Source organism: Oryctolagus cuniculus, chromosome 17, assembly GCF_964237555.1.
Source record: "Oryctolagus cuniculus chromosome 17, mOryCun1.1, whole genome shotgun sequence".
In the NCBI taxonomy this organism is placed as follows: Eukaryota; Metazoa; Chordata; class Mammalia; order Lagomorpha; family Leporidae; genus Oryctolagus; species Oryctolagus cuniculus.
Genome location: NC_091448.1, coordinates 46177020 through 46197631, shown reverse-complemented (window position 1 = coordinate 46197631; position 20612 = coordinate 46177020). Strand labels below are relative to the sequence as shown.

Genomic DNA, 20612 nt, shown 5'->3' with positions numbered 1-20612 from the left:
CTCCTCTGGAGAATGAGGAGGAGGGCGGCAGGCAGAGCGTGAGCGACCAAAGCCAGGAGAGATTTCCCACTGCATGAAGTTTCAAGATCATTCTGGATGCCCAGAGCCAGATGAGGAAATGCAACAGCTGTGGTGCTCACTGATCCCTGGGTTGGGAGGAAGAGTCAGGTTCAACGTTGCATTTGGGTGGGCTCCGAGCTGGCAGTGGTGGCAGTCCAGCCACGGAGAAAGGAAGCCTCTTCCAAGACCATTGGCACAAATGGAGCCCCAGACTGCCCTTCCTCAAGCAACACCTCTGACCACGGTGTAGGCAGGGGAGGCAGAGACCACCAGAGCACCCCCGGGCTAGCAGCAGCCCCGGCTTCTTGAAAGAAGCTCTTTGGAGGCAGAAAATTCTGAATGAGGCAGAGACAAGGCCATCAGAGGCTGTCCTCAGTCTCTACTCCCTGGACCCTACCCATCCAGCCTTGAGTGCGGAGCTACGGTCTCTCCCCTAGGCACGCGCTTCCGGCCTGGCCTCCCAGGGGCCCTCTCAGCCTCCCCGTGACCCCATGAGCAACTCCCTCAAATCATTCAGATGCTTCAAGGCTTCGGAATGGGATTCCTCCTCCGCTCCCTTCCTCTCCCAAGTTCAAGCTCAGGAGCTAGAAACAGGCGGGATGGGAGGAAGAACAAGGCCTGGAGCCTGGTCTACTTGAGTGGGATTTGAGGCCAAAAAAGAAAAAAAAGAAAAAGGAAAGTAGAAACATGAAGTTAAATACCGAGAGCACTGGCAGAGCCCACAAACCCAGTGCCACGTGGCTCCTCGGCTAGGCGCTTGCACAATAAACGGACTGCCGAGTCAGGGACAGAACAAGGCTACAGCCCCACAGTTCTCCCTGGGGACAAGAACTGCCCTACTGTAAGCCCTGCTAGGACCCAGAGGAGAGCCCGACCGGCGTGTGTCCCCTCCCCAGCAATGGCAGGCTCCTGGGACCAGAGGCCACCACTGCTGTCCAGGCTCAGTTTTCATTGGGAACGTCCTTATCAGAGGAGATCCTTCAGCTGACCCCCCCACCCCCCACTTTAAGGAATCTTTAATTAATGAGAGGGGGAGGGCTCCAAGTATCTCCCCAATCCACAACATCAGATCCTTAGAGCTCGGTTAACGTGGTGACCCCTCCTACCAGACTGGTAAGAACCTAGCGCCCTTCCCCCACCCCCACCTAAACTGCTGCCTGATTCCAGCCCCTGGGCCTGGCAGCGAGCCCGCTGCATTGAAGAAAAAATTAGGTTAATGCAGCCGGGGAGAGAAGGGAAGAGTACAGCGGGCCCCAGCTCCGTCTGCGCACCCACCAGCCTACTCTCTGCCAGAGGCACTGGAGGGTGGGTGTCCCTCTGTCACCCACCGTGTCCACGACACTGCACACTATCACACAGCAAGTGCAAGGGCACTGAATCACCTGCCACACAGAGCATTCTACCGCTGAAACCACCCCCTAGCGCCACTGATGCCAACCAGCCTGGCAGCCTCTAGTCCAGCACCCGGCTGGCCACCAACCCTGCCCAGAGGGGGCCAACAGACATGGAGCTCATGGACTGCGGCAGGGGCATACCCAGCCCAGGAGTCCCTCAGGTGGCCTCTGTGTTCTGCCAGGGAAGTGCACAGGGGAAGAGGAACTGCAAGTCTGAGAAATAGGGGTTTAAAAAATGCCCCCCATGCCGTACCTGCCAGGCACCTCCCCAAAGGAACAGGTAAACCGGAGGGCTCTGTTTGGTTAGCCCCAGGCAAGAACCTGCTGGGTCAGTTTCTTGCCAACCTTGAGGTTTTTGGGAAATGGATGGTGAGCTCGCCCACGTCTGCTGGCCTCAGCAGGGGGGTGGGGGCACAGGCAGGCCCAGTTCCATGCTGCCCAGCACAGAACGCTGCCTCAGCACAGAGGGGCTCTGTTAGCCTGCCCCCAGGGAGGCACAAGGTGACACAGGGGCCAATTCAGGGGAGCTCAAGTTGCTCCCTGCCCAGCACTTTCTAGGACTGATGTCAACCCTGGGAGGTCAAGTACGCCCCACTGGCAGGAGATGAAACTAAACCCAGAGCCCGAGAGGCCAGAGTCACTTCCCCTCAGCAGGTTTCAGGAGCCACCGTGCAGGCTGGCAGCGAGAGCTCGCACAGAGGGTCCTCCTCCGAGCTGCAGGCGGCTTGCACGTCCCCGTCACAGCCCAGCCTCCTGGCTCACTGTCTGTAGGGATGGGCATAGCCCTGGCTGGCCCCCTATAACACCCTTCTTAGGCAGTCGATTTAGTCTGTACATTTATCGAGAACCGTATGCTAGGCACTGGGCCGGCCTCTTCCTCAGATGCCCAACACCAGGGCCCAAAGCCAGCCCCCAAGGCAGCCTGCCCAGCTGCGGGACAGTCAGCTTCTATCTCTGATTTCAAGCCCAACTCAGGTCTGGGGCTGCAGGCAGGACCGGCAGTCTGGCCTGGCACAGCCTGGTCTGAGCTGCCTGCTGGGTCAGGACCCCCCTGGCACACTGATTGAGCTGCGTGATGTCCAGCTGGCACTGGGCCAGCACTCATCTGGGTGGTCCCTGAAGAGGCGGCCTCCAGTCCCCAGCCTCAGCACCACTGCTACCCCCACTCCCCTCCTTCCTCCCCGGGGGGGGGCGGTGTCGAGGGCCCCTCTGCAGTGCCTGCCGGAGGCAGGGTGGCCAGGGTTGGGCTGGGCACTGTGGAGGACAGAGAGACCCAGGAGTCCCTGGTCTGGTCTGCTCACATTCTTGCCACCATGGACTCTGAAAGCAGCCAGGCGACAACCCCTCTCCCCAAGCGACTGACACAGAGAAGGCAGCCAGGCCGGTGCGGGGCGCACCACCAGCACCCACAAGTTACAGCCGCGGCCAGCAGACCCCTACCCACACCCCAGCCTCGGTCCTACGACCCCAGGAACCTGGCAGCTGTTCTAAGAGGCAGCTCCGCAGCTCCCACCCACGGCACTCCCAGCCCCCGGCCCCTTCCAGGCCCCCGCTGGCACCTTGTGGCGGAGCAGCCGGCTGCGCACCCGGCCCCAGAGCCGCGCGCCGGTGTTGGGGGGCCGCTTGCTCCCCGGCTCCTCCAGCGGATGGAGACAGCAGCGCTCCAGAGGCTCGCACACTGCTTGCAGGCTGCAGTCGGGCTGAGGCAGGACGTCCGTCATGCCGGCGGCCGGGTCTGCGGGAGCGCTCTGCGCTCCGAGCCGGCCGGAGAAGCCCAGGGGGCGGGGTCGGGTCTCTCCTCCCCTCCGCGCCCCTCCCTCCCTCCCTCCCGGAGTTGGCGGCCCAGCACGCGCGCCCAGCGGGAGCGGTGGTCCAGCTGAGCGCACTGCTGCGCACGGAGCCTGGCTGCTGCCGCCGCCGCCGCCACCGCCACCTTGGCCCAGGGGTTCTGCCTGCAGGTCCCAGGCGGGCTCGCAACATGCCAGTGGCCAGTGCGAGCGCCGCTGAGCGCTGCCAACTGCAGGCAGCGCGGGAACGCCCCGCCCCCACGGAGGAAGTGACTCAAGAGAGGCGCTGGAGCGGCCCTCTAGAAATCCCAGCCCCCTGACCCACGGCCCTCCCTCCAGCCCCTGCTCAATAAAGTTTGACAAGCAGCTGACAAACACAAGCCAGTCCCTTCCCCTCCCCTCGGGATCCTGGTTAACTCCTTCACAGTCAGGCTGCTCCTGGGGGCCCTGCGGCATAGGGAGCTTGGGACCGCCCGCAGGGGGCCTGCGGGGGTCAGGTTCTGGCAACTGTCCCCTCCTCCCCGGCAAAGGGCTCCCACTGCCCTGGAGGTCACCTACTCCTACCCCCAACTCTTACCCAAGCACCTCCCTGGAAGCCAACTTGGTGACAGGGACAGGCACTTGTGGACAGGCACAACCCCCTCTGGTGGTGCAGGAATCAGGCCACCAGGGGGTCCTGTTCCTGGACATTAGCACCAGCCAGGGACCACCAGTAAGACTCGTGCCTCACACAGCAGCTCTCAACCATGCCCTGCACAGCTCACCAAAAAAGGAAGCCGCTGGTCTGTGCTGGGCACCGGGGGGCACGGACACAAGACCCAGCCGAGATCCTCAAGGTAACGGCTGAGGACGCCTTTTAGAGACAAGCCTGACCCCCAGATGGCAAGGCACAGGCAAGCCAGGGGCGTCCAGGATGCCAGGCACTGCAGAGGAGCTGGGCACAGCCGAGGAAGGAAGCCAGCATTGGCAGTGTCAATCAGGAGCCAGATCCCCTGTGAAGGTCTCCTGAGTGCTCAATTGCATTTAAACCTCATGACTTCCGGACTGCCGGTGCTACTGTCCCCATTTTGGAACTGTGAGAACTAGGGCTCGGGGAGGTAAACTCTCACCGGAAGTCATGCGGCCACAGCTGGGAATGACAGGTCCCCTTCACAACCACCGCACGGCTGAAGGGAGGAGGGTTCTTGGGATGTGGGGCAAGGCGCTGGGTCAGGCCATTTCCTGGTTGGTGCAAAGCAGGTGGGTCTGGGTAGAGACCTGGAATGCTGCTGCCGGGTCGTCACTGGTGGAGAGCTCTTGGGGTTTATATCAGAGCCCCTGGCGGCTTCCCTGAGCACAGCAAGAACTGGGGGGCTGGGAGTTGCCCTCTGGGGGTGCTCAGCACCACGCTAAGCCTCCACATGGACTAATCCATCTTTTCCCGACTCTGCAAAGTACAAGCACCCCCACCATATACCTTGGAGGAAACCAGGGACACAGAGCATTTGGGAAACTTGCCAGAGGCCAGAGTGGGATGCCCTACCCTTCCCCTGTAAGACCCCGGTGCCTTCTGCCCAGCAGAGGGAGTCCTGCCGGGGGCCTCTAGGGCTAGAACCATGGCCAGGGCTGTAGGTGTCTCCGCAGGGCAGCCGGGCCGGCCCCACCTTTCCCAAGGTACCACAGCCCTTTCTGGGTGGTACAGAAGCTGAAGCTGGCCTACAGCCACTATAGCTAAAAGTTGGCTGAGCCACAGTAGCACAGCCAGCACCCCCTAAAGGGAGCAAAAGAGATACCAGTGTCCCCTGCTGAGGCCTGAGTGTCCATCCCCTGCCTCTTCCAGGTACCTGGGTGCCACCTTTTTCTGAGGGACTATGCAGCTCCCCTACCACGAAATTCATTTCTTCCAGAAAGGCTAAGGCTTGGCTCATTTTTCCAGCTCCATGTCTTCATCCCATTCATTTCATTCAAGAAGCAGTGACTGAGGGCCTGGCTGTGTGCCCAGCCTTGGGCTAGGGACTGAGGAATCAGAGATGAATCAAAAGCCAGGGCCTGACAAAGCTGCCACACACAGGATGTGGACGCTGCTCTCCACGGGAGGCAAATAGGCCTCCCTGCACCGGCCATGGATCAACTGTGCACCGTCTATGCGTCTTACCCCGACGGACAAGGCATCAGAACCAGGCAGGAAGTGCCATGGAAGTTGGGAGAAGGCGGAGGACATCTGTAACCAGAGGGAGTCAAGGTAGCCCCGTTAGGAGGTGGAGCCCTCAGAGCTGTGGGGCACGGCCATCCACCCCAGCTGGGCCCCAGCGCTTCTCTGCATGTCTCCAGCAAATGTGCAATCGGCGGTTGTGTAACTGGCTGGTAAGGAGCCATCGCACATGTCCACCCACTGCAGACACACAGCCAGCACTTGGCTCTGGCCAGTTACCTTCTGAACTGGCCTCTTGCCGGCTTTTTAAGGTTCTCGTTCCCCTGGTCGAGTCACATACCACAGGGTGCAGCCTGGGGGGACAGGTACCCTCTGTCCGCTGGCTATGCTGGGGGGAAGGGGTGATGGTATAAATCCTCTTCCCAGAGCTCTACACTTGTCTGCCTTAGGAGCCCTAGGCTCAACACGTGTCTGGGTGAGGCACGCTCTGATTGGATGCACCGTGGACGACTGGTCTCCATGGTGACATAAGCGCCTTAGCAGATGGGTAGCCGAGTCGGAGGCGCTCCTGGAGATGCTCATCTTCCCCTTCCTCCCAATGGGCCGGGCCTTCCTTGAGGGACAGCACAGATTTGCCTTCTCTTCCCCAAGCCTGACTCATCCTTTCCTGGAATCACTGGCCTGGGAGCAGAGTGGAGGAGGATTTGTGCATGACAAATGTCCCCAGCACACCACTCAAGAGGGGCAGCCTGGACTGTAGGCCCTGTAGGTCACCACGGCCCCTGCCCCATCTCTACTGGATGGGCTAAGCTCAGCTACTCTGGGCACCCAGGAAGTGACCACCCCTCCACCCAGCCACACCTGGCTGAACCCGTCCACCCATGAGGACAGGCAAGAGCCCCTGTCTGGATAAACAGAGCTGGGCAATGAGGCCCCCACGCACAGATGTCGCTGCCTTTGGAATTAAAAACACTCCCAGCAGATCGTCCCAGCTTCCCCCACCCCCTCCCCGGGCTCCGGGCCAGAGGAATGAGAGGGGCTGTCCCTAGTGGGGCGTGGGTAGGAGCCTGGCCGGGGACTCGCCACCAGCACAGCTGTGACTGAGGTGAAATCAGGTTAACGTGCTCAGTAGCAGCGTGGCTGAGGGGGAAGAGGTCACCAGGGAATAACACAGGGCCTGTGACATGCGGGCGGGAGACAGGCACTGCCACAGCACTGCCCGGGCCTGCGAACGCGGGGAGGAAGTTTCCTTCTCAGAACCTCGGGACGTGGCTGCCGCTTCTCTCAGTTGACCCTTCCCCACTGGAGTGACCTTCATCTCCCCCCGCCCTCGTCCCTGTCCTCTGGCTCACAGGACCCCGTGGCAGGAAAGGGAGTTTCTGAGCGTCCAGCAGACCAAGGCCACAGCCCCCTTGCAGGGCTGGCCTGAGAGGGGAGGGGAGTCGGGGTGGGGAGCCCCAGCACACAGAGAGAGGCCTGGCATCCAGCTGTGGATCGGGCCTGGCAGAGACCTGTCAGGCTCTGCGTGGTGTGGGGTGGGAGACCAGATTCTAGTGGAGGGTAAGGTGGCACCAGGGTTGTAGGCAAGCAGAAGCGAATCCTGGGGCTGGTTTCTGGCTGAGTATGGGCACAGAAGAGCAGGCCAAAAGAGAACCAAGCAGGGTAGTGCCCAGACAGCCCAGGACCCGTGGGGTTGGCAGTGTCCTAACTGACGGCTCCGTGGTCCCTGCAGCCCTGCCCGGAGCTCTCACCTTTCTCTGTACCCACCCTAACGCAAGCCTATGGATCGGAAGGACGGAAGTCTTGATAAACGGGGACCCACTTATACATCTTTCTTGTCTGCCCGTCTGATAGCCTGAGTATCTGCTGTTTACGTTCATGGCCTGCACTAGGTCCACGGGCGGGAGCACCTTGCCGGATGTCACTGAGCAGCCAATGGCAGAACTGAGCCTGGCAGCTGCCTTTCCACTCATTTACTCATTCATTCATCCACTCATCACTGAATGGACAGCCACAATGCACCAGGCTGGGAGGCTGCCGTCTACAGCGCACGTCTGACTCAGCCAAACCAAGTGCTGGCCAACCCGCGCCACGCCCACTGCCGCCGCTGCGCGCGCTCGTGCACGCGTGCACACACACACCTCAACTGACCCTCCAAGCAGGAGGGCTCAGGGCTCCTTCAGGCAGTCCAGGCCTGAGACCGCAGAGCTGCCCAGGGCTCTGGGCTCTGCCTGCTAGCAGCTGTGCTTTTCCTAATTCAACTCCCTGGTGATCAGCAGCTATTGGTGGTTAAAGACAGATGTGTGGGCTGGGGCTGGGGCTAGGGCACCGGGTTGGGTATGCTCCGGTTTGGGACGTACAGGTGAAAGGCAGGGAGGAGGAGCTAGTTGCTCCATAGACCCAGTCTGCTGGAGGCAACCTGCTCTCTGCCATCCCTGGCCCAGGCTGGCTCCCGGACAGGCCAAGCACTCATTTCCTCACAAGCTGCACTCTCCACTCTGCCTGACCACCTCCGCCTGTGGTCTCAGGGGCGCCTGGTGGCACTAAGTGGACCGGAGACGCTGAAACAGCCCAACAGCTGGGCTGCTGCCGAACTACCCAGTGGCACAGCACGTCCCTGGCAAGCTCAAGTGATTCTCAGGGCACGCTTGGTCACAGAAAAGGGTGGAAAATCCACTTGAGCCTTTAGGAACATCCTGCTTATCTAGAACAAAACCCACCCAGGGACAGAGTGGGCAGGCCACGCCCCCCCCCCCCCCAGGCCACCTACACCTTCCTGACCCAGGACAGCGGTCACAGCCAGGAGACCCCTTGGTCATTTGCCCATTCCTCCTCACAGGAAGGAGGCCAGGGAACCCCAGCAGAGCTAGTGGGCAGGGGAACCCCGGGGCATGCTCTGGGCACATGGGGCCACCCAGGCAGCATGCTAAGGACATGACAGCCTCGGATAGCAGGGCTGAAGGCTGCTGAGCCCCCTGCCTCCCGCTCCTCCACCCAGCTCTGAGCTCAAGGTGATCTGCAGGAAAGCCCTGGGAAGCCAGGGGCCTGGCAGCCACCCTCTTTCTCTGGATTCAGCTTGCACACCTGTCAGACCAGGAGTAGGGACCAGCCCAATGGCCTTAAATAGTTATTATTTTTACTATGATGACTTTGCTGAGGTCTGTCCCTCCTTTTTTTCCAAATGAAACCTTGTGCTGAAGTCTCCCTGCCTTCCAAGTGGATAAAGGCAGAGGGCAGAGGTCCTGGCCGAGGTGGGGACAGGGGCCCACCTGCTCACACTTCTGCCTGGGAGCTCTTCAAGTCTCTCCCAGGAACTCTCAGCCCTGCAAGCAGAGCCCCCAGCTCTGAGCCGCCTTTCAACTGAGGATGGCTCAAACCTCCAGTTCTGTGGGTGGTCGTGGGGCAGTCCCGACAGTCCCTGCGAGAGCTGCTGCTTCTCCTGACCAAGGCCGTCGGCCCTGTGCTCCCTCTGTGTGAGGGCCAAGCAGACTAAGGCTTTTTCAGGAAACTCCTGGGTCGCAGTCCTGGATCCACAACTCAGGTCTTCCCTCCAGTTCTCTCCCCATTTTGCACAAACGCAGGGCTCCCGCCTTGCTGGTGCAGGTTAACACTTATCTCATTGGGTCAGCCTGGTAGTCAAGCCACGCTGGGGTGTGTTCTGAAGCCAGTGCAGCTTACCCTGGGCTCCACGGGTCACAGTAGGCTGTATCCAGCCATCTCCATCCCAGCCCAGGGGGAGAAGCTGAGCGAGGGGTCAGTCCCCTGTTAGCACAGTCATTGCCACAGCCCACAGCACCACGGTGAAGGACGGGCTGGCAGTGAGGGGCTGCCACAGTCTTGGAAGGAAGCCAGCAGAGTCCCCAAGGCAACCGACCCCTTACTGGTGCTCACATGCAGCCATGGCCCAAATGCTGGGAGCTCCCTGGCAATTCTTCCCCCACGTCCTTTTCTCAAATTTTCACAAACAGTGAGGCCACCCTAGGACCTAGTTTTGAGGATCCCTGGGAGGACGAAGGCGCACGTGCAGGGCGATGAGCTACTCACTGCACACAGCAATGCTTGCTGCTTGCACCTCCTGGGGCTCTCGGAAGGCCCATGGGCTCGGGAGGATGCACCCAGGAGGTTGCCTGTGGCAAGCCAGCTGGGATCAAACCTGGGTCTCCTGCCAGAGTCCTGGAATACTCAGTCCTGGAGCAGAAAGGAGAGCACCCTTCTTTGGGTTTGGTGGGAGGCTGGAAGTTAGGGCCTAGACGCATGGGTTCTCCAGGTCCTCGCTGGGTCAGCTTCTCAGCTACCCTGGGAGAATGGCATGGAGCCTTCTAAGGTGGCATTTGCAAACCAGGAGGGTGGTGGGGGAGACTCGGGCCTCCATCTGCTTCCTGTCTCTACAGTCTACTGGGCAGAATGCAGGCTCCCCCGATCAGCAACATCTAGAGATGGGGATGGCTGGTAGGGGTCTGCACCAAGCATCTGGACAGCAGTGTGGGCACTCTGTCAGGATGCAGCCCCGGGCCTCTGCCCACCAAGGACAAGTACCCTGCTGCCTGTTCTCCAACTCCCAGAGGCGTCCAGCCCTGCCTTGCAGAGTTGCAGCAGGTGGGGTGCTGGGCTGGGGAACCTACGGGTCTGCCACAGCTGGGGTGGGTGGGGCCTATGCAGGTGTCTCCAGTCACCTAGGCCTGGGGAGGAGGTGGCATCTCAGGCAGGGAGGAGCAGAACAGGCCTGATGCTCAGCCACCCCATCCCCTGTGCCTCTGAGGCTGGCATGGTGATGGTGGCACAGGGGAGAGCTCCTAGGTTGGCACAGGCAGCAGTACACACACCATAAACTCCGCAGGCAGGCAGTCCCTGGACACCTGTCTCCAGCCCAGGCTGGGGCAGGGCAGGGCTGGTCGCCCAGTGTCCAGGGGCAGGGAGCTGCCTTGGGCTATAGGGTGTGCCAGATGGGGGCTTGGGGACCCTGGTGGTGGAACGAGAGAGAAAAGCCTGCTTTCTCACAGCAGCCTGCTCGGACCTCCAACCTGGTGGACAGAAGGCCTAGCCCAGTGGCCAGGGGCCCAGAGGCTGGATGGGAGAAGAAGGTGTCAGGGTTGCATGTGAATGGCCTCTGTCACTCTCCAGGGCAGGGCCCCAAGCACCTCCTGGTACCACCTGTGAAGCACCAAGTGGGCTAGAGCTGGAAGGGGTTCCAGGTCACTCTGGCCAACATGACAGAGGCCAGGCTCCCAGGACAATAAAGCTGGCCCCGGGAAATCCTCAGGCAGAGTCAAAGGGGGACAACAGACCCTATGGGGGCCAGAGGGAGCAAACAGGGGTGGGGGAGCCCGACTCCTGCCCTAGCAGGCTCCTGACCTACACTCGCTCCGAGCTTGCTCACGCATTGCAGAGTAATTGAAACCAGAAGCCGCTCCCTGGCTGCTGACAAAGGCCCCTTGTTGCCGGGCTCCTCACTCGCTCCGTGCTCTGGGCCTGACTAAGCCCAGCCAAGAGCTGCTCCACGGGGATGCACCCTGGCTGCTCTGCCCTGGGTTCAGGCCGCAGTGAGGGCCCCAGCCTTGACTTGCCCCTCTCTCCACCCTGAGGTTCATTCATCAAGGCCGAGCTGGACTCCATTCAGTCCTCACTAGAGCCCATTTAACAGGTAAGAAAACTGAGGCTCTGAGTACAGGAACTCACCCTTTGCTCTCAACTAAGGACAGAAGGTCAGACATACAACACCCCCCAATCTGTCTGGCCTCAAAGCCCCTTTGACCCCGGCTGCAGGACAAAAATTCCCTTTGTTTTCTTTACTGGATGGCGAGGTCTTGTTTATTCCTTGTATGTACTGTTCAGTGCTGCCATTTAGCAGGTGCTTAATACATGGAATGAATGAGAACTCAAAGTCTGGATGTGTGTGCCACAGCTCCGACCAGCTCTTCTGGGTGCGCCCCATCCTCACAGCAAGAGTGGGAGTAACTATCCCCATCGAAGACAAGGGAATGGAGGCTCCCAGAGGTCAAGAATTGTTTCCTGACTCTCAGTCCAGTCTCCTCCCCCAGCATCAGGGTCCCTGTACCCCACACTCACTACATCTGAAAAGCTGACTGGCAGTGGGGAGAGGAGCCAGGGACTGTCACCCTGGCAGGGAGAAGGCTGGGGTGGCTCAACTGTACAAAGCTCACAGTGACCAGCGGTGCCCTGGGGTCACATGGTCCCGCTCTCCTGTGACAGCTGGGAGGGGTGGAGGAGGGCCCCCCATCTCTGGAGAGGAGGCTATGAGACCTCCATCCTCAGAGATGGGGCTCTTTACCGCACCTAAAAGTAAGAAGGGTCAAGGTGTGAACAACCACGGGGCTACTAGTGGGTGAACAGATAAGCAAGACGCGCTCCCACCCATTCCAGGGAGTGACACTCAGGCCCCAAATGGAATCCGCCCCCTGTAACGGCACAAAGCCCCTGGTCCAGACAGAAAGTAGGATGGAGGCTGTCGCGGAGCTGTGGGGGTTTCCTATTTAGTGGGTACAGAGTTTCATTTGGGTGAGGGGTGGTGGTGATGGTTGGATAACACTGCTCCTGGTCTGTACACCTAAACCTTATTAAATAGACTCCACTTATGTTATATACATTGTAACACAACTAAAACAAGAATGAAATGATTGGGCTTGGTGAACATTCCCAGTCCTGAAAGCAGGGGACTGGCCTTCCTGACCTCCTAAATACCACCGATGACAGTTCTGATCTCTCACAAGCTGCCTGGTGGCCCGGTCAAGAATGTCAAAGGCATCCCCCACCCCCACCCCCATGGGCTCCAAGCTTTGGAAGGGAAAAGCCTGAACCTTGCAGTCAGCAGAGAGGGCGAGCTACCCCCAGGCATCGGCACGCTGGACTTCCTTCCTGACCTGCAGCCCTGGAAGGGTCCCAGGAGGCACTGCCCTGGCAGGCGGCTGGGGAAGCCGAGTTGCCTCCCATGCAAGGGGAGCCGGGGTGAGGGGGCCGTCCTGGGCCTGTGGCAGAGCTGTGTGCGGGGAAGCAGCAGGGAGGAGTGGTGAGGGCACAGAGGGGCTCCCCTGCATGAGACGGCCCCCTGGTCTCAGACCCCTCTCCAGACTGAGTTCAGGGACAGGAGCTGAACTGTGGGGCCCTGAGGGACAGTCTTCTTCTATGGCCCAGCCAATCAAGATGGGCTGGGCCCTGGGAATATGCTAATCAGTAGGCGGAGAGGTCCCAGTTGGGGACAGCACATCTGGAGCCTTGGAGCAGCATGGTTGGAAATAGATTAGAACAAATATGCAGGAGTCCCCAGGGAGCCAGGGCAGACAGAGCTTGAGGTGGGGGGAGGACCTCCTGGCAGAGCTGTTACCCTGGCTTGGCTGGGGCCAGGTACCACGAAGAGGTAGAGGGTGGGGTGACCTGGATGGAGAATCAGAGGCCTTGGCTCCTCAGGTCTGGAAGAGGAGAAGGGGACCAAGCTGGTGGGATCTCCCACTCACTCTCCAGTGACAAAGGACAGGCTGACAGCCACACCTGTCCCCGCACCATCTACGAGCATTTCCATCCACTCACGTGCCCAGCAGCTGACCACACATGACCGACCTGGGCTGGGGACCCGGCATTCGGAGCTGTGTGGCTGTGACCATGCCGCTTACCCTTTGTGCCCTGTTTGCTTGTCTTCAAGACCAGGATTGGATTAAATGCATCCAGGAGTCCTTCTGCCCCCAACCCCATGATTTACTCCTCCCCTCCCCTCCCTCCTACTTTCCCCTCCTGCTTAGGGTGGCTGGGGACCTTCATTTCCAGGGACGCCCCTGCCTGTGGCTGCACGGGTCCTGCCCCTGGAGAGCCCAGCCCACTGCTTTCAGCTGACCCCGAGCCCGCCCACCTTGCTGGAACACAGAGCTGAAAACGGCACTTACTCTGTGGGCTGCTGTCAAATGAAAGGACTTCCATGGAGTGTACAAATTTCTTCTGACAACGCATCAAAAAAGGCAGTTCTAAAGACTGGGCAGCCCTGCCCCCAAAAAAGGGGGTTTTGATAATACTACACGAAAATAGAAAAATATAAATCACACACTATGATCAAAGCTATGTTAAAGCTTACATACCAGGAGAAGGGAGGAGTGGTTTGTGACTGGGTTCCAAGTCTCTTTACTACAACTGCAATTTTCCCTCTAAAATAAATACCCGGTGCTCTCGCACCCCCCTCGCTGCACCCCCCACCAAAGCCTCCCTAACTGCAGCCCGTGGCGGCCAGTTCCTTCTTTGAATTCCTGCGGCATAAGTTCCCATCTTGTTGCTTACGGAGCAGCGGGAGGCAGAGGAGCATCTATAGTTGGGGTCTGGAGCCGGCTACCAGCCCAGGTTCAAGGCGTGACTCTCCTACCTGCACTGCGTGGCCTGGGACAGGTTATTTAACCCCTTTTACAACTGCTAATGCTGCCACACACAGGGTACGCCAAAGAGGCCCTGTGGTAAGGGATGGAAGCCCCCGGCACGGGGCTGGGCTTCCGGACACTCTCACACATTCCCGTTCCCAGGCACTGGCATCCGCCTGCTCCCTGGAGGCCTGGCATTCATTCCCTGGCACGTGTGCCTTCCCCATCTGATAGGAGCTCCTCTAGATGGGGACCCTGCAAGTCCCGGGGCAGCCAGCTCCACACTGGGCAAAATGCTCCTCGCCAGGCCTGCCCTCTGCCTTAGGTAACCCCTGTGCCTCATGATCCTAGGGCAGACACCACCCCGTGCCTGTCTCCTTCCCCAGGTCAGGACAGGCTGGCAGACTGCTGGAGGGAGGCCTGAGCAATGGGGACCACTGGCCTTCCCTGCTCGCTGGGGGCAGATCCACCTCCCCAAGGCATCAACCTCAGCACCCTCAGCTGCAAAGTGGGGAGGGTCTGATGGTCAGATCCTTCGCAGAGCGGTTGCAAGGATCACGGAGAGCACACTTGGGAACGGGATTCCTGGAGCACATGTGCTGGACGCGCGTGCCAGTGATGAGCCTGTCACTACACATTGTCAGCCCCAGCCTGCCGCACCAGGCGAAGCCTTCGAGAGAGGGAATGGTCACAGGAGCAGAGGCTGGAGCAGGCGGAGGAGGAGGGGGCTCTGAGGGAAGGGGACGGCAGAGGCAGGCAGGCCTTCCTCCCCCAGCTTCTTCTCCAGGCCACCTCAACTCCCCTGAGGACCTGGTGCTACCTCGGGGCCACCTTAAGGCCGGTGCCGGTTCCCGTTCTTGGCCGTGCGGCAGCAAAGGCGGCGGGAGTAGGCTATGGGTGCGGAGCGTTCTGTGGCTCCACAGGGCTGGCCACGTGGAAAGGCTCAGCAGACCGCACACCCGGCCTGGCTGTGCTCAGGGGCTCTGAGGGCAGTTGGGGACGGGCGCCTTAGGAGCCCCAGTGTGCTCGTTGGGGGGCACCCCCTCCCCCTCCCGGGTCCACAGGACGCTGCTACAATGGCTCTGTGGCTGGGGGGCTGGACGCTGGGGGAGCCCAAAGGCCCAGAGGCCTGTGGCAGGCCCAGGTCAGCTGGCAGCAGGAAGGTCTGCGCTTAGCACTGACTCCCAGGCCCCGAGCATTCCTCGAAGCTTAAACACAGGAACATTTTCCTTCCCAGACGGTGCTTTCTGCTCTGCCAAACATAACCTGGCTTCCTCCCCCTCCCCCAGCCTCCATCTGCTCCTGTCTCCAAGACTCATGATTGATGGTGTGTTTCCCCTGGGGGTGTGCAGCTGAGAGAGGAGGAGGACCACCACGAGGACGGTGACTATGATGAAGACGACTACCACGACGAAGACAACAGGGCTGAAGTCCAGGTAGGGGGGAGTGTGGCCTTTGGGGCCTGGGATCTGAGCTCTAGGGTGCATAGCGCCCGAAGTGCCCCCTGAGCTGGCTGCTCTGGGCACCCTCTCTAAGCCTTCTGTTATAGCCTGGGTGTGTGAGAGCCAGGCACTAGTCCTCAGGGGGTCTTGGGGACTGGAGGGCTCCCATCCCCTGAATGTAGAGCTCTTCTCTCCCTCTCCCTCTCCCTCTCTCTCTGGCTTGTGGTTGCCCAGCAACACTGTATCTCTGGTGACAGGACTGATGAGCAGGGTACAGTTCCCACAGCGTCAGGAAGCGACGTGCTCAGAAACACGGGGCAGTATGAGGCTGATGGCCAGGTCCCCAACAAACAGTGCCATCCCCTCTCCAATACTGAAGCCCCTAATTCCAGCTTCCCACCAATGCAGACCCCAGGGGCAGCAGCGATGGCTCAAGTCATTGGGTCCCTGTCACCCACATGCGAGACCTGGAGTTACTGGCTCCTGGCTTTGGCCCAGCCCCGGTTGTGGGCAGGTGAGGAGTGAATCAGTGGGAGGGAGCTTTCTTTCTCTCTCCATGTCTCTCAAATAAATTTAAAAACAACAGAAACACTGGAGCCTCAGACGTGTGGGGAGTAGTGGGATACCTACACAGGTCCCAATGCCAAAGACCACGTAGTCAAGGGCCAGATATCAAGTTGCAACCTCAAAAATGCATCGGGAAACAAACATTCCCTACGGCAGAGCAGCATCTAGCTCCTGTGGTAGACAGGGCTGTCCCAGCCGGCACCCAGTCACACCTGGGCAGCCGTTAAGAAGCCCAGAGCACTTAAGGCCCATTCGCAAGCCCAGAATCTACTTCTGCCACAACTACGAGGTTACACAGAGGCCTGGAGTGTGGAGAAGGGCTCAGTCCCATCCCATCCACTAGTGCCTGGCTCATTCAACAAGTGAGGAGCTGTCACCCTCAAAACTGGCATTCAGAATGTTCCAGAGACACAGACTGCAAACAGTGCCTTTTTCCTACATACACCCATATTTTCAGGGCTCCAGGAAACACAGCTGACGGCGAGGACCTGCCTCTACTGGTGTTCAGAGAATCCACGAGGTCCAGTGACCTGGCCACAGGTCAGAGACCAGCCTCCAGCAACCCTGCAGCAAGCTAAGCCTTTGGGAGGACAGCACCAGCAAGGGACGCGTGCTCACTCCTAATACCGGGCAGCCGGCAGACACAGCTCATCCAACACACTCATCCCTCCTGTTCCCAGACACAGCGTCAGAACCCTTCCCAGGAGTGAGCCAACAACAAACTGAAGTTGGAACGTGAACACGAAGGCAGCTGCTGTCCTCTGGTCTATTTTGCAGGTGTGGGGACAAGCCACCTGAGCCAGGTGTGGAAGCCAGGGGAGCCACGCCCACATGGCTGCTGGGGTGCCACAAGCCAGCTGCGGCCCGGGAACCGCTCTCAAGCCAGCCTTGAGCCAGCGTCACAGAAGCTCAAGCATCTTGACCCAGAAGGCCACCACCTCCCCCAAAAGCCCTGCCTGGTGCCCGGGATGCCCACCTGGATCTGTCCCTTGCCCATGATCTTGTCCACGATCTCGTTGTTGTCCTTGTTGACCTTGGTCTTGTCGTAGCACTTCTCATAGCACAGGATCCGCAGGGACTGGGAGCCCTCCAGCTCGATCTCAAACTCCTGGGGAGACACGGCACAAAGGATCTTGAGCTCCCGAGGCTGGGAGACCTGGCTCCCTGGCGGGTGTGGCCCTCTGCTCTGTGAGGGTGGGGTGACAGGGCCCGGGGTGACCACCTCACAAGCCAGCGAGGGCATCCTCCCCTTCCAGAGCCCCCAGAGGCCTCCCTCTCACTGAAAACTACAATCCGGAGCCTGGCACTCCTGGACACAAACACTACAACCAGCGAGACAGCTGCTCACCGACAGGCCTGGCAGACGGGGCCTGGACAGGCGGTCGGGCGGGCATGCTCCCCGACAGACCACTCACCTCATCCCACTTGGGCTCTGTTGTGTCCCGGAACACCCTGGTTTTGGCTTTGCTGACAAAATAGCCAAAGGAATCCACCTCCAGTGTACAGTACAGGTCTGTAGGAGGAGACAGACAAGCAGAGTGAGGCTCGAGACAGAGGCCCGGGGGAAAGTTGGGGGCAACGCACAGGGGGGCACTTTGGTGTTCTGCTCCCTGAGGGCCCACACCTTTGGGTACCTCCGACTTCTCCACTCTCCCCATCGCACCCCAGCCAGGCTGGCCCCGTGGCCCTCCACGTGCCAAGCTGCTCCCTTAGGGCTGCTGCCCTCACTGCCTGCTATTGCCACATGGTCAAGGCCTTTCCCGACCACACGGGCTGAAGGAGTGACCTCCGCTTCCCATGGCTTCCCAGTGGTGGTGAGGCTGCGTCACTGCAGGGCACTGGGCCACGCACCAGCCCGTCTGGGCAGTTTCCTTCAACTTGAACTGAAGTGGTCTCTGCTCTCTGGGCCCTTGCTGTGTCTCTTCGTCCACAGCAAACACCATGTGGGCAGACACCACGGGCTTTCTTACTCCCAAGTGCATCCCCTGGTACTTAGAGCAGGGCTGGGCCCAAAGCAGGTGCAGTGACTCTCTGGGAGCTGAGTGGACGCTCTCACCACCGTCCGGCACTCCACATAATGGACTGGTAGGGGCTGGCGGGGTCCCTGGGGTTCCCCTCTCCATCCCAGGCCTCCAGGCTGAAATCCCTTCCTCTCCACCCGGCGACACAGGGCTGGGAGCCACTCTGTAAATCCACACGCTCCCTCCAGGGCTCAGACCCTGCTGCCCATCAGGGTGCTGGTGCAGGGGTGTGGTTGAGGCACCACGGCCCACCCTCTGTGACAGGAATGAAGGTGACAAGGGGCAGAGGTCAGAGGGTGGGTGTGCAGTTTGGTGGACGCCAGGAGTCACCCACCACAGGAGCAAGGGGGTGGGGAGTTGCCGCCGAGAAGTCTCTGGCTGGGTGCAACCCGAAGTAGATGTAAATGGGAATCAGAACATGCTGGAATGTGGGTGCAGATGATCGGGGACAGGCTGTGTGGCTGGACGGGGTGGGGGGCAGGACGTGCCAGTGTCACTGATTGTGGCGGGGGTGACCCTTCTGTCAGAGGCAGGGAGATCACTCACAGGGTCAAGGTGAGGGCCGTAGCATCAGACTTTTGGGTTCAAATCCTCATTCTCTACAAATAGCCTAACTTCTCCCCTTGGGGCTGTGGTCCCGAAGACGGGGCAGTGACGGTGAGCCCCCACCTAAGCCCAAGTGAGGCTAGACCAAGATTACAAGGACAAGAAGCCATGGGTGAGGATTCGACAGGTTCCACCCCAGGCCAGCAGGAGCAACTGAGCAGGGCAGGGGCTGGGGCGGGGGAGGTGGACACAACCCCGAGGGAGGGAGAAGCTTTCCCGTAGCTCCCCCAGCCGCCTACCGCCTGACCCAGTCCAGGAGGTGGACACCTGCTCCTCGAGGAGCCCCCCCATCCAGCCAACAGGAAGTGGGGGGGCAGGCAGCGTGGAGGTGGGAGGCACCTGATTGAGCTGTGCAGCACGCAGACATAGGCGTGCACAGCAGCAGCACAGAGCTGGGAGCCAGGACGACTGGGCCAGCTGTCCCCAGCACGTCGTGCTGTGGGTCGGGGGAGGGGCCGGGAAGCCACCTTGTTAACAGGCAGGCTGAGTGCTGAGAGCAGAGGGGTCCTGGCCAGACTTCCAGAGTGGCTCAAAGCGGAAGCACCGGGCTTTGGAGTTGGAAGGCATGGATTCTCGTGCCCTGCCACGTTGCTGGAGCCCCCTGGGCCTTGGCTTCCCTGCATGTGGAATAGGAATGAGTCTGGTGACCCCGGAGAGGGGCCAGAGGGATGGGAACAGGCTTGGAGCGTGCCGCGGCGCTGCCCACTGGCCTGCTGCCTCCTCGTTTTCCCCAGATGCCCAGTGGGCGCTCTGTAAACCGACGACTCACTCCGGCCCCTGAGCTCCCTTCCATCTGAGGATAGAGGGGACCTGGCTCCTGTCCTCAGAGTGCCCACAGCGGGAGAGGCCGATGATGAGGGACGAAGCCAGGTGACAGGTGCAGGGACCATGGCTCGCCCTACTGTGACAGCAACACAGCGAGGGGACACCTCTTCACCCCGGCATTGCGGGAGGCTTTGCGGTAACAGAAGCTCCATGTGGGATGCAGCTGGCAGGGCTGGGGGCTCTGGGGCCCTGATCCTGTGTTGTGTTCAGACCTTTCCCCTCTCCTGACATAGTTTGGTATGTTCATCTGGCAAATGGGTAGAAACGACTCAGCAGTTCCTATGCAGAGAGGGGACGGTGCTGTGGCACAGTGAGTTGAGCCGCCGCTTGTGTGGCCGGCATTCGATCTCAGTGCTGGTTCAAATCCCAGCTGCTCTACTTCCTATCCAGCCTTCTGCTAATGTGGGTGGGAAGGCAGCAGATGACCAAGTACTTGAGGCCCCTGACACCCACGTGGGAGACCAAGATGAAGAAGCTCCTGTCTCCTGATTTCAGCCTGACCCAGACCTGGCCGTTACAGCCATTTGATTTTTTTTTTTTTTTTTTTTTTTTTTGACAGGCAGAGTTAGTGAGAGAGACAGAGAGAAAGGTCTTCCTTCTGTTGGTTCACCCCCCAAATGACTGCTATGGCCGGTGTGCTGTGCCGATCTGAAGCCAGGAGCCAGGCGCTTCCTCCTGGTCTCCCATGTGGGTGCAGGGCCCAAGCACTTGGGCCATCCTCCACTGCACTCCTGGGCCACAGCAGACAGCTGGACCGAAGAGGAGCAACCAGGACTAGAACCCGGCTCCCCAACCTGGACTAGAACCCGGGGTGCCGGTGCCGCAAGGCGGAGGATTAGCCTAGTGAGCCGCGGCGCCGGCCTGTTACAGCCATTTGAGAGTGAACCAGTGGATGGAAGATCTCTGTCATTCTGCCTTTCAAATAAACAAACAAATCCTCAAAAAAGAAATTCCTATGCAGATAAACAGTGTGGCTGTATTCTGTGAAATGCTAAACACATTCAGTCATCGGAGGACAACAATCCACAGGGCTGGTGACCTAGAGACGTAGGGAGGGACGAGAGAGGAACGCGGGTGCAGCATCCATGTCCCGGGCGGGCTGAAGCCCACTCTCGGCTGTATTAACCAGTGTGAGGCCTTTCATGGAGAAGGAAGCAGAGAGGTTACGAAGCTTGCCCAAGGTCACAGTCTGTGATCGGCAGAGCTGGGCTGGAGTCCAGGATTTCACACACCTGGAGGGAGGACTTAGGGGAGAGCAGGCCCTGGGGACCAAGGGCAGGAGTGCTCCCCCACCCAGGAGGAGCCGGCTGCTGGCCTTTCGGGCAACGCCCCACTCAAGGTGTGCATGCAGGGCCTGCCTGAGCAGACAGGGGCAGAGCAGGGGTACCAGCGGGAGGTCCCACACGATGGTTCCAGAGGGACTTTCCG

The 20612-nt window shown here is 60.0% G+C and overlaps 1 protein-coding gene across 5 annotated transcripts in view; it reads right to left on the bottom strand.

The window, feature by feature from the left end:
- Positions 1 to 20612, bottom strand: part of ABR (ABR activator of RhoGEF and GTPase) — a 181688-nt gene that overhangs the window by 15507 nt on the left and 145569 nt on the right. For 4 of the 5 annotated variants that reach the window (XM_017348925.3, XM_002718897.5, XM_051825368.2 and 1 more), the window contains 2 exons: positions 17148 to 17245; positions 16709 to 16840 (listed from right to left, as the gene is read on the bottom strand). In XM_017348925.3, coding sequence (XP_017204414.1) covers positions 16709 to 16840; positions 17148 to 17245 — 230 coding nt within the window. Of the gene's footprint in view, positions 1 to 3013; positions 3231 to 16708; positions 16841 to 17147; positions 17246 to 20612 lie in introns of those variants that run through there. The other variant, XM_051825372.2, reaches the window with a different exon arrangement.